Source organism: Rhamphochromis sp. 'chilingali', assembly GCF_963969265.1.
Source record: "Rhamphochromis sp. 'chilingali' genome assembly, chromosome: 1".
Classification (NCBI taxonomy): Eukaryota; Metazoa; Chordata; class Actinopteri; order Cichliformes; family Cichlidae; genus Rhamphochromis; species Rhamphochromis sp. 'chilingali'.
The window spans coordinates 12,684,879-12,697,707 of NC_137929.1; the positions used below are offsets into that span (position 1 = coordinate 12,684,879).

The window sequence follows — 12,829 nt, forward strand, 5'->3', positions numbered from 1 at the left end:
AAAAGCCCACTAAAAGAACGCCCACCAGACCAAAGCAATGGTGTTGACTTGATCAGCATTAACCCCGCCCCCTGACTTTGATGGGTGAAGCTGACAAATAAAATGTATTTATGAACAGCGATGCAGGGCCAGGAGTAGCAACGTGAATTAAATAAATACATCATTAAATAATTCATTAAATGTGTCAGTAAAATAATTAAAATAGAAAACAAACCAACAAAATATGTAATTAACTAATTTGAATTGTACATAAATACTTAATGAATTATTTTAAATGAAATTAACCGATAATTCATTGTGATTTTGTTTTGTGTTTTGATGAGCTAATAATCAGCTCTCTTTTTCTCATTGTTGTTCTAAGCCGCTTATCCAAAGGTAAGGCACTACCTGTTGAATTATTTCCAAAGTGTGCCAAATTGGACATTACAAATTAAAGTCTACTCACTGAAATTACTGGGGAATGTCTGCTTTGATTTTGATGAGAATCTCATGACAGTACTGAGGATTGAATGCAGTTGGACTGCTAAAAATGATTGAATGCGGTTGGACCGCTAAAGGATTTAATACGGTTGGACCGTGGAAAGCAGTTGGACTGCTGAGTGATTTTAGTATATTAGGGAATTTGGTTATTGTTTGGGGTGGAGCCCGTATTGGTTATAAGGTTGGACCTGCTTCAGTCTTACACTTTTTTGGCTGTTTTACTGTTGTTCCAAAGTATTATAAATTATTCAAGAACGTCAGTTGGACTGATAGGAAGCGCAGTGCTCAGAGGTAACGCTTGCCAATGCCAAGGACGCTTAGGCATTGTCCTCGAAGAGGGATAGTCAGTTGGTCACTGTGGAGCTTGGGGCACTCCAGAATAACTAGGAGTTAGAGTCTCCTTACCGTTTGGAACGGTAGTCTGCGCTTTTTTGGCCAGCAGAAGTTGGACTTCGGGCGTGTAACTTTAACTTAAAACTTCGGGGTAAGCCTTGGCTGTGAAATGCCAAAAATAGAGCTTCAGGCAAAGTTTGGGTTGGTTGACGCTTTTAAATTGAGTTAGGGATTTTAGAGATGAGGCCAGAAACTGTTGGACAGATACTGGTTAATTGATCACAAAAAAGTTGGACTTTATCGGTTGGACCGTTAACTTAAATTTGTCGAAATTGTTTAGGCGCTAAAGCTGACAGATGTGACAGTGGTTGTAAATATAAGACGTCTTTGTAATATAAAATAAGAGATCTCTGTGTGAAAGGAGTCTGAGGCAGTGCTGGAGCTATTTTTAGACTGTGTGTGTGTGAGTATGAAAATGCAAATTAGTCAGCAGTGAACTGTTTAAACCACAGTTGGTTTTACAAATACTGCTGCAAACATTGTTGAGTGTGTGTTTAAGACGCCATTTATGTTCATTAGAGGGCTATAAATAAAGTTTTGAGTTGCCGTAGTGGATGTATAGTAATTGACTGAGTTTTGATATATAAATATAGTGAGTGCACTGTATATATTTAAGACTAACATATTACTTTTAGGAGTAACCTCTCATCAGCAATAAATGCTGGTGTGTTTTATTTTTTCTATTCTATGTGTGTGCTGTGAGAATTAATAGAGGTTTCAATTGTTTTCTTTGACTTGCTCTTTCTGATTATGAAAGGCATGTCTGAAATACTCTTAGGAAAGCGTGTTGTGAGTATATTCCTCAACTCTTGTCACAGTTTAAGTGTGTGAATGCTGTGAGTAGCAGGCTTTGAGTGATTGGGTGTGATTTGTACAAAATAATAAATAATAATAACACTATGAAAGTTGATAGTAGAGTGAGTGCAGAAGTGGAAGTGTGAGAGAAAAGGCGGTGTGTGTGTGAGACGATCTGACAAACGCAAAGAATTTAGTATATTTAGAAGTGTGTGCGTGAAATAAGGGTGAATTGTTTTAGATCAAGACTTAGTAAAACAAGAGTTTTATTAGCCTGTAAAAAAAACAAAACAGGAGAGATAGAAACAGAAAATATGGTTCTGAGCAGCTGCAAGGTTGACAGGAAATGGTGTGTGTGACAGGAACTTTGCATGCCCATAAAAGGAACTGACTGTGACAAGTGAGCACACAGAGAGAGAAACATACGAGTTAAACTCCAGGCAGATGAAGCAAATGGAGGTTTTAAGAAAAGAAATGAAAAGGATATTAATTGTATGCTTTAGTGTGTCAATACAGGTGGACTTCTTTCAACCTAGAATCTTGAGTACAAAACCATTGATTAACAGAATTGGGAGGAAAACAGGCCAGATTTTGGCTTAAAATTTTACAGCTTGACCTCCCACTTGTCCCGATCCTGAGAAGAAGCTCATAGGACAGTTAATCTCCTGATGAAGACCGACAGAACATCGTGGACTTCAAGAATTAACAGCAGGCAAAAGACAGTGCAACTGAAACTACACTGACGATACCAGCAGCAGCATGGAAGAAAAGCACGTGATGGAAAATGCACGGTGAACTGCAGGCTGGTAAGAACAGTGTGACATAACTGTTTAAAGACACTGAATGGGATATTTTGCCAGGCTGGGATTTAATCTAAAAGAAAAATACTGAAAAGAGCAACGGAGAAGAAACAGAGAAGAAACAGACTGTGTTTGCTGGGGATCACAAGACAACAAAGGACACTAAGAGAAGGGCACAGGGGCCAGTGGGAAGGTGAAGCCCAGACGAGTTCGACTGCGAGAATAGAGGGTACAATTGGGTTGAAATTGAAGCCGGAACTCAGGATGGTTTAGGGATGTCCACGTCACAAACAAAGAGGTAAACAAGAAGAAGGTAAAATAAAGAGAGAAAATAACTGACAATTACATTAATGAATAGAAGACACACATACAGATATTACATAGATTTATTTTTAGGATAAAGGGGAGAGCTTATACGTAGAAATGATTTTTTATACACATATTGCATTTTGTGCCTTTAAGGGAGTTGTGGCTCAATTCGTCTCTTGTGGGTCACGAGCCTTTGGCTAGCGCTATGATTAGCCAATCTACTGTGAGGATGATATGAGTTATTGAAGGATTGCACACGCTTACAGACACAGAGTCCATAAACACACATGACAGTATTGATTCCAGGCAAAAGGCCTCAAATTAATTTAGCGTTTAACTGAACTTGAGCTGGCCCTGTAACAAGTGACAGAAAAGAGGAACTGAATAGGAGTTTCTTGCTTTAGAGAAGGACCAAAGGAAGGAAAGCATATATTTTGGTTAAGTCTGATAAACTAGAATGAGAAGGTATTGTTACATCAAAGGAGCAAGATGAAATAAAAAGGCTGTACCAAAAACAGGCTATAACATAGGAAATGTGAGTTTTAAAATGAAGTTAGTGTTAACACACAGGAGTTGTTTCAAGGCAGCGTTTAGCTGTGATAAAATGTATGCAGGAGTAATTGCTTATATGTTTAAACTTAATTGATTAAAGTGGTTGTTTTTTTTTTGGATCTTTTAGTAGAATAGGCGCTTATAATGATTTTCTTGTGAAAGGAGATTCTAGGTCAGAGTGGAGGCCTTGCAGCAGCGAGAGTTCTGTGTACAGGATGTTGATGATTAGATAAGGCAAGCGACAGGAAACGCATGCAGGGACGTGAAAGCAGCGTTTTAAGAGTTTTAAAATGATGAGTAACGTTGAAGAATATATATAAATACAAGTCAATAAGTCAAGAAGATAATTAGGATCAGGCTTTTGATTAAAGAGTCCCAAAGATGATAAGTTAGGGAGGTGCAGGAAAAGGTGTTTGGTTTGCTTTGCAGAAGATCTCGGTGACCACAGGGGGGTGAGGATGCTGGAGGCCCGAGGCATGATGGACCACAAGAGAGGGACGCAGAAAAAACCTAATCTTACGCATGGAGTGTTCTCGAGGGGGAGCTGGTGTTTATTACTGGACCACTTAGATGACATGAGGTTGTCTGATTTGCTGAGCCAGAGGACGGCTAGAGAGGGTCAGAGCGGGAGTGGTGACCCCGATGTCCATGATGCCATGGATGGACATGGAAGCAGCTGAGTGGGCCGAGGAGTGACCCAACACAATGTATTGTGACCTCTGGTGTTCCAGAGGTCGAAAGAGGGAGTATTGAGATTGGAGAGATATTTTGCTGCTATGGTTAATAATCATCATCATTACCATTGCATTAATAATATAATCTACAGAATTGATATTGCATTCAGATGTTTAAACAGTGTGTGTCTTTCAGAAAGACTAAGTTGCAGGCTGACAGGAAGTTGCAGGTTTGAAGAGTGTGCCTTTTGCAGAACTGAAACCGAAAGCAGAGTCTAAGTGCAGGTTATTTTGAGGAGCCTTTAAGGACGAGACACACACTTAGTTAAAGAGAATCATTTATAGGTGGAAGTTTAATCATGTTTTGCTCGGGGTTGCAAAAGAGCAGTTTGTCGCAGAACTGCTGCTGATGTGTCACGATGATAAGCGAGCATCCGGCAGTGACAGGAAGTACCTGCCATGAAGATAGGAGATAATGTTCTTTTAAACTGTGTTAAAAGTCATTGTGGTTTTGATTTGACGTATGCATATATTCTGTTTGTGACGTATGAGGGGGCGTCATTAAATTCAAGCCCTGATGGTATAAAATATCTGTTTATGCTTTGATTAAGTCGGAGATCAGCCCGGTCTGCGAACGGAGCTGGTCTTCCCACGCGTGTATTTCATTAAAATCAATTGTTTGACCAAGTTCTGGACCATGGTTGTTTGTACTCTCCTTCCCCAATATTTGAACCTTAACATTAGTTTACTCAAAATAATTTTAAGACATCAATATTAAAGGTTAAGTTATGATAATGAATACATGCAACTATAACTGATGACGTAAGAATTTGGATTTTTAAGCTAAAGCGAAGGTGCTGACTCACTTGACATGTTACTCTCAAATCCTCCCTAATAACAAGAACATAATTACACTTTAGCCACAAGAGGGCAGCAGCATTAATACAAGTCACGTGTATATAAAGGTACAGTGATTATATTACAGTGATTTTGACAAAAACAAAACAGAAGTTGATGGCAGTGTGTTTTCCATAACATACCAACCAAATTAAATAATAAAAACTTTATAACTTACAGAACTTTTTTAGAGACTTTGACCACTGGCAGCAGCCTCAGAAGAGCCTCCTCTGAAGCAAAGTATTTCTTCAGGTCAAACACGTCCAGATCTTTTTCTGATGACAGTAAGATGAAGACCAGAGCTGACCACTGAGCAGGAGACAGTTTATCTGTGGAGAGACGTCCTGAACTCAGGGACTGTTGGATCTCCTCCAGTAGAGAACGATCATTCAGTTCATTCAGACAGTGAAACAGATTGATGCTTTTCTCTGCAGACAGATTCTCACTGAGCTTCTTCTTGATGTACTGAACTGCTTCTTGATTGCTCTTTGAGCTACTTCCTGTTTGTGTCATCAGGCCTTGCAAACGAGTTTGATTAGTCTTCAGACCCAAGAGAAAACGAAGGAACAAGTCCAGGTGTCCATTGGGGCTCTGTAAGGCCTTGTCCACAGCACACTGGTAGAAGTATTTCTCTGAAGATTTTCTTGTTTGAAACACCTTCCAAGTTGTTTCTTGCTCTTCCAGCAGATTGAGTCCAGAGTTGATGAAGGTCAGGTGGACATGAAGAGCAGCCAGAAACTCCTGAACACTGAGATGAACAAAGCAGAACACCTTGTTCTGGTACAGTTGTTTCTCCTCTTTAAAGATCTGTGTGAACACTCCTGAGTACACTGAGGCTGCTCTGATATCGATGCCACACTCTGTCAGGTCTGGTTCATAGAAGATCAGGTTTCCTTTCTGCAGCTGATCAAAAGCCAGTTTTCCCAGTGACTCAATCATCTTCCTGCTCTCTGAACTCCAGTGTGGATCTGTCTCAGCTCCTCCATCATATTTGATCCTCTTCACTTTGGCCTGAACCACCAGGAAGTGGATGTACATCTCAGTCAGGGTCTTGGGCAGCTGTCCTCCCTCTCTGGTTTTCAGCACATCCTCCAGAACTGTAGCAGTGATCCAGCAGAAGACTGGGATGTGACACATGATGTGGAGGCTTCGAGCTTTCTTGATGTGGGAGATGATCCTGCTGGCCTGCTCCTCATCTCTGAATCTCTTCCTGAAGTACTCCTCCTTCTGTGGGTCAGTGAACCCTCTGACCTCTGTCACCATGTCGACACACTGAGGAGGGATCTGATTGGCTGCTGCAGGTCGTGTTGTTATCCAAAGGCGAGCAGAAGGGAGCAGGTTCCCTCTGATGAGGTTTGTCAGCAGCTCATCCAATGAGGTGGACTTTCTGGTTTCAGTCAGGATTTTAGTTTTGTTGAAGTCCAAATTAAGTCGACACTCATCCAGACCATCAAGTATGAACACAACCTGGAAGTCTTCAAGCCTGCAGATTCCTGATTCGTTAGTTTGATTAAAGAAGTGATGAACAAGTTCCACCAAGCTGAACTTTTCCTCTTTCAGCACATTCAGCTCTCTGAAAGTGAATGGAAATATGAACTGGATGTCCTGGTTGGCTTTGTCTTCAGCCCAGTCCAGGCTGTATTTCTGTGTTAAGACTGTTTTCCCAATGCCAGCCACTCCCTTTGTCAGCACTGTTCTGATTGGTTCGTCTCTTCCTGGTGAGGCTTTAAAGATGTCTTCTTGTCTGATTGTTGTTTCTGGTCTGTCTGGTTTCCTGGATGCTGTTTCAATCTGTCTGACCTCATGTTTCTCATTGACCTCTGCAGTCCCTCCCTCTGTGATGTAGAGCTCTGTGTAGATCTGATTCAGGAGGGTTGGGCTTCCTGCTTTAGCGATGCCCTCAAACACACACTGGAACTTCTTCTTCAGTTGGGCTTTAAGTTCTCGTTTACAGAGTGGAGCAAATATTTCTGAAGGTAAGAAATTCAGAAACAAATATTATATAATAAATATCATAGCCTTTCAGTACCCTGAAAGGATGAATGTCTATTGGTCCATTTCTTGAGCTATTAGGAAAGATCAATATTCAGTCTTTAGAGAAATTCTCTTACTGCTCTGCAGATGGTCAGCCATCTCATGCTGCTTAAGTCTCCTCAAGAAGTGGAGTGTGATCTTCAGAAATGCTTCTCTGCAGCTCTTTCTTTCATCTTCATCTTCTCCTTCAAACATCTCCTCATCCTCCATCTGGCTCTTTAAAGTTTCTGGGTGATCTGGACTCAGAAGCTTCTGGATCTTCTTCAGCTCGTTCTTCACAAACATGGTGATGTTGTCCTCCAGCCGCTGGAAAAGAAGACTATATGAATTACCCAGTGGTAAATGGACTGGTTCTTATATAGCTCTCTTTGATACTCTGTGCACACAAAGCATTTATACAACATGCCTCATTCAACCAAGCACATTGTTCTATGCTTAAATACTTTCTTTCACACTCTGATGGATGCATCAGAGGGCAGCTTGGGTTTAGTACGTTACCCAGTACATTTGCCAGCCAGGGTTTGATTCACAAACCTTCTGACTAGTAGCTGACCTGCTCCCCTGCTGAGCTACAGTCACCCCAATCTGACTGACATCATGGAGCCCAAACTCTGATTTATGTTGGACACACTGACAATCCTCTGGTCCACAAAGTGCAGCATAGAGGTGACTGAAAAGAACAAATGTAAACGTAGTACTACAAACCATAACCACAGAGTCCAGGTGTGTTTGATGTTGCTGTGCAGACTGACCAGTGGAAACCTCTGCTCTCTGCTGGTCCACTCTGTGGAGGAGTAATGTATAATTAGCTCATGTTATGTCTGTCCACACACAGACACAAGCTAAAGGTCCATGAAGTGATGTTTGGATGGGTTCAGTCAATCAGATGACTGTCATGGTGGAGCTTTGCTAGTCCTGCTGATCCCACTGAGAATTAACAACTCAGTTTCCAGATGTCTGTAGTTTTCTGCTCAGTTTCTTTAGTCCCAACAGCTCTTACCATCTCCTGCATAAAGCTTTCCCTCCATGCTCAGATGCCCTGGAACAAGGTGCTCTCTTTATATCAGTGACTGGTTTAAAGGGACAACTTGCAGTGCTCGCCAAACTTTGTGTCAGCAAAAGTAGTTCTAATGTTTCTTACATTTATTACATTTTTACATTTTTACACACACAAATCAATGAACGCAAAAACATAAACTTTCCAGATATTTTGTTTCACAATGTTACAAAACTCAGTTCACAACTACACAGTCTGATTTACAAGTACAAAATATTTATGACCACAGTTTGAGCCGATGTATGTCCCGAGTCTGTGGACTCAGTGGTTTTGTTTTGATTGTTATTGTCTTTTGTTACAATTTCATTCTGATTAAGATTTTCTAGTTCTGAGGTTTTGGTTTCTGTGTTCCCTCTGTACTGTGTTAGTATTGTGTCTCTGTGTTCACTTCCTGTTTTATTTTGACAGTGCCATGTCCTATGTTAGTGTGTCTACTTTTGCTTCCCCTTGTCTGGTTATGTCCAATTAATCCTGCTGTGTCTCCCTTTTCTCATTCCCTGATGGCTCTTTTGTGTATATGAGCCCTTTGTTTTCTCCTGCTTGTTGCTGGTTCGTCTGTGTTGTCTCCCCGTGTCTCCGTTTAAGGTTTCAGGTTAGTTTTTTAGTTTTTCAGTAGAGGTTATCTTAGCTTCTGCACAGGCCATCTCCACTGCACTTCACCGTTTCAATAAAGCTCACTCACTTCACAGCAGTGTCTGCATCTTGGGTCCTTTATTAAATTCAACATGGCTCGCCCCGCTAGCCGTGACATAAGATGTGAAAACAATATCCAAAAAACACGAGGGACAAACAGGGAATAGTTTTAAGGTGCAGGGCCAACAAACTGAGTCTAGCCATGAACTCAGAGTTGATTGAATTAGCATTTTGAATTGGCTGATCTGAGCAATCAAGTCTATGTTCACTTTGAGTTAAGATTATACGTGATTGATGGAAAAGAAAAAAGCCATCATCAGCAACTGATTCTGATTTAGCAGGTTTTCAAATCTAAACGGTACCCATCCCTAGCTGGCTGTAGTTAAACCTTTACTTAAAAAGCATCCCTAGACCCAGCTGTCTTAGCTAATTATAGGCCAATCTCCAACCTGACAATCCTTGAAAGAGTAGTTGGGGGGCGACAATCAGAGGGGCAGTGTGATGATCTTAGGTTACGAACTACCGCAGTCAAGTCATTAAGGGAGACGGGATCAAACTGCTCTAAGACAGCTGAGCACACAGGAGAAAGACTCGGATCTGAGGCAGCAGTCGGCGAGACAAGAGCCCTAATAGACAGAAGCTTGTTGTTAAAAAATGCTAAAAAGAGTGACGCTGAAAAACTAGTTCATGCATTTATTACTTCCAGACAGGACGACTGTAATTCATTATTATCAGGATGTCCTAAAAACTCAGTGAAAAGCCTTCAGCTGATCCAAAATGCTGCAGCAAGAGTCCTGACAGGGACTAGAAAGAGAGAGCAGATTTCTCCTGTTTTGGCTTCCCTTCATTGGCTTCCTGTTAAATCCAGAATTCAAAATCCTGCTCCTCACATACAAGGTCTTAAATAATCAGGCCCCATCTTATCTTAATGCTGCACCACAACACCTGATCTCTGGTTTCCTCACCTCTTCAATCCCACTTTAATACTTGACTAAACTCATTTTCCTGTTTAGGTGTTGAGGCAAAGCCGCCCATCTACAATGCAGGCAACAGCAAACGGAGCTATTTTTGATTCCCTTTGGGTTTTTTCTACTTTTGTGCTACAAAATGTTCAAGCTGATTAAATTCATTAGAATAAAAGTTCAGATAATTTTCTCATATTAATGTTGGAGGTAGAAATTCAGGTAACTTTACACAAAAACTGGCAGAAATTTCCTTCAAAGATGGCGTTTTTACTTTAATACTGTGAGTACATTTCAGAGCCTGGACTCTTTTACCTTTACTTGAGTAAAGAAGCTGAATCATTATTTCAGCTTTAAGAGGGTATTTTAACACAAACATCAGTCCTTCTACTTAAGTATGTTTGACACTTTGTTTAATCATCATTTTTAATGATCAAATATAATTATGTTTGTTATTTGTGGATTTTAAATGTCCTTGACAGAGACAGATGATGATCATTATCCTGCACTGTGCTCTCAGGTTTGGTCGAGCTAGCACAAAGAATGGCTATGTTGAACTTCCTCCTGGGATCTACACTAAGAAGTGAGTCCAACATTAGCAGGGTCTCTTTCCTTTATCTGGATTCACTTTAGCATTCACAGTCACGTGAAGCTTGTTATTAACTCGATAAGTCAACCCAGGGTTTCAGCTGAGCGCTCACATGAAACACATGGTGTTGGCAGCATCTGATCAATCATATTCATGGAGACGTGTATCAGCAACAGAGCAGCTGAGTTTGCAGAAGGAAGTCAAACTAAACCACAGGAACAATATGAGGAGATTACACACATAATAAAATACTAGCAGTAACACAGCTGCTGCAGACAAATCAGTCGTGTGATCGTGTGTGAGAGGAGAAGGACTGTAAAGGAGTTTGGTGTTAAAAGCTCTGTATGAATGTGGGAGACTTTGAAGGGCTTTAAAAAGGCCAATATAAAATAAAAGGCAGCAAAACTGCTGAGTGTGAAAGTCACCAGACTTATCAGACCTCTGTGATTAAGACCTGTAAGAACACCTATTTGTACTTGTTGGCATTATATCAAACACACACGTATATTAAGCCTTTGTTTGAACTCTGGTTGAATTTGTTACTTTCAGACTGTGAAACATCACAGAGGCTGCAGCTGCAGATCTTTTATTCACCTGGAAATTTACTTTAAATGTTAGATGGAAAATGTATTGCTCAGTTTAACCAAAGTAAGAACAAGAATCCATAAACCTTCATAAAGACAAACATCTCCCAGAACATTGAGCTGCTGAAGTGTCACTGAAGGGAAAAACTATTTGTCCTCCTCCATCCAGCAACACCTGAAACACCTGAGTGGAAGCTCCTCCCTACACTGTGTTTGAAGCAAAGCACAAAGGAGACACCTGCTGGAGCAGCTGGAGTCCTACAGACACTCAGCCTCTTCACTACACAAACACCTCCTACAACATCCACTCTTTCCACTCTGACTGCTGTGTTTGTGGAAACACTCCAACACACACCACTTCACATACCAACATAGAAATGTGTGTGAAAAAGAGCTGAGCTGATATTAAACATGAGGATTTATTCAGAAATACAGAGTCAGGAACAACATCTAGACACACATTACCTCTCAGCAGCAGAAGAACAGCCTTTAAAGCATACAGCAACATCCTTCGACTCGTTGCTCTTTAAGGAAACACAGCTGGGTTCAGGTCCAGGCTCTGGATTAGTTTCAGGGTTATGTCCAGCTGAGCCTGGTACGCCCCACAGCTCTGGGCTTTAAAACAACACACACAGAGGTATGAGTGTGAATAATGATGGAGCAGTGATGTGAGTGCTGAGCTGTGACATGGAGAAGAGTCATGGACAGTTAGAGATGGTCATCTCACCTCTGAGCTTTGGTCTGGCTCTCATGTTCCCCACACAGAGTGCTTTTAGAGGGAGGGACTCCCTCCTCTCTGTCCTCACACTGATCCATGCTGCTCAGTTCACATCAGCTCACACACGCTTTCTACCTTCACCTGCAGAGGAAACACAAATCATTCATGTGCACATCAACTGAGAGCTGCAGAGGTCGTGTCTGATGTGTTGGACTAACATCCATCTGAGACGCAGCTTTCATCAGTTCACTACAAAAAGTGTCACAGAGCCCAGTTCAGCCTCCAAATCCTCCATTACTGTAGTCCTACAAAGCAGCAGGTCAAACATGGCTGCAGAGAGCAGCTTTATGTCAGTAACCATGTCCAGGACCGAGCTGACTGCTTACAGAGTTCATACTCTAACTGCTAGCTGCTCTGCTAGCTAAGCTAACTCAGTAACAGTGACTCTGACAGCAGTTACTGTGGAACAGCGGCCGAGCTCAGGACACATTCAGTGTGTTTAGTCTGAGTCCTGGACTCTGATTCAATGGATTCAATCCAGCTCAGAGTTTCATGTGTTCATCAGAATAAAATACATGTACTAATATAACAGAAGTAATGCTCTGAATGCAGGACTGTAATGGAGGATAAATAAGGTTTTTACAGCCTGAAAGAAACATTCAGTTCATATATTTGTAGACAGTGAAGCAGTTTTTAATACTGCAGCTGTTTCCTTCACCTGTGTGTGTGTGAGCCACACCTTCATGTGCTGCTTTAGAAATATGTGGTCTGACTGCTCAGACTGAGTCTAGGAGGAAAGTTCACACGCTGGAGAAAGTTTTGTTCCTAACTTTGTCAGAGTTCGGCTCCAAAGACAAAGAAGACGGAGCTCACAGTCTGTAGATGGTCCTCAGTGTGTGTGTGAAGCACACAGGAGTGTGTTTATGTCAGCAAATCAGTGTGTGTGAAGAGTCTGAGGGAGTGTGTGAATGAGACTCAACACTGAACAGTCCAAGAAAAGCGTCTGGATTTCTTTAAGTTTAACTTAAAGAAATCCAGACGCTTTTCTTTTTGTCTCCATAATGTCTCCATAATGCTGCAATGTTATCTGCCCCAGAAACACTGTGCAGAAGCTCTGATGGTGACACAGAAAAGTCACAGTGGAGATACTTCTGTCCACCTTTGATTAGACTCATTATAAAAAGGAAACAAAGTTTGAACACAGTCATGTTTCCAGTTCACTGACTTACATTTATTCCATGGACACTCACTCTAACCTGAAGCACAGCTACAACCCAACATTGTTGAGGCCTCATCTCCTCCTTTCCTGACTGTAGAGGTTAAATATGCAACAACCGACAAATAAAAGAATT

The 12,829-nt window shown here is 41.2% G+C and overlaps 2 protein-coding genes across 2 annotated transcripts in view; both read right to left on the minus strand.

Moving 5' to 3' along the window:
* The window catches only part of LOC308393841 (NACHT, LRR and PYD domains-containing protein 12-like), a 317,425-nt gene that overhangs the window by 107,628 nt on the left and 196,968 nt on the right, over positions 1-12,829 (minus strand). The window lies entirely within an intron of this gene.
* Positions 4,212-7,106, minus strand: LOC308394035 (protein NLRC3-like). Its single transcript, XM_080878151.1, has 3 exons — positions 7,012-7,106; positions 5,079-6,870; positions 4,212-4,457 (listed from the first exon to the last, which is right to left on the minus strand). The coding sequence occupies exons 1-3, from the start codon at positions 7,031-7,033 to the stop codon at positions 4,418-4,420; spliced, it is 1,854 nt and encodes a 617-aa protein (XP_080734277.1). The 5' UTR covers positions 7,034-7,106; the 3' UTR covers positions 4,212-4,417.

Excerpts from the sequence above, each read along its gene's own strand:
- LOC308394035 (XM_080878151.1), bottom strand. The coding sequence starts at position 7,033 with ATGGCTGACCATCTGCAGAGCA. Across the intron at positions 6,871-7,011 it reads GGCTGACCATCTGCAGAGCA|AAATATTTGCTCCACTCTGT; the intron begins GTAAGAGAATTT and ends TCTTACCTTCAG. Across the intron at positions 4,458-5,078 it reads AAAGTCTCTAAAAAAGTTCT|GTACTTCCTGTCACTGCCGG; the intron begins GTAAGTTATAAA and ends TCTTCATGGCAG.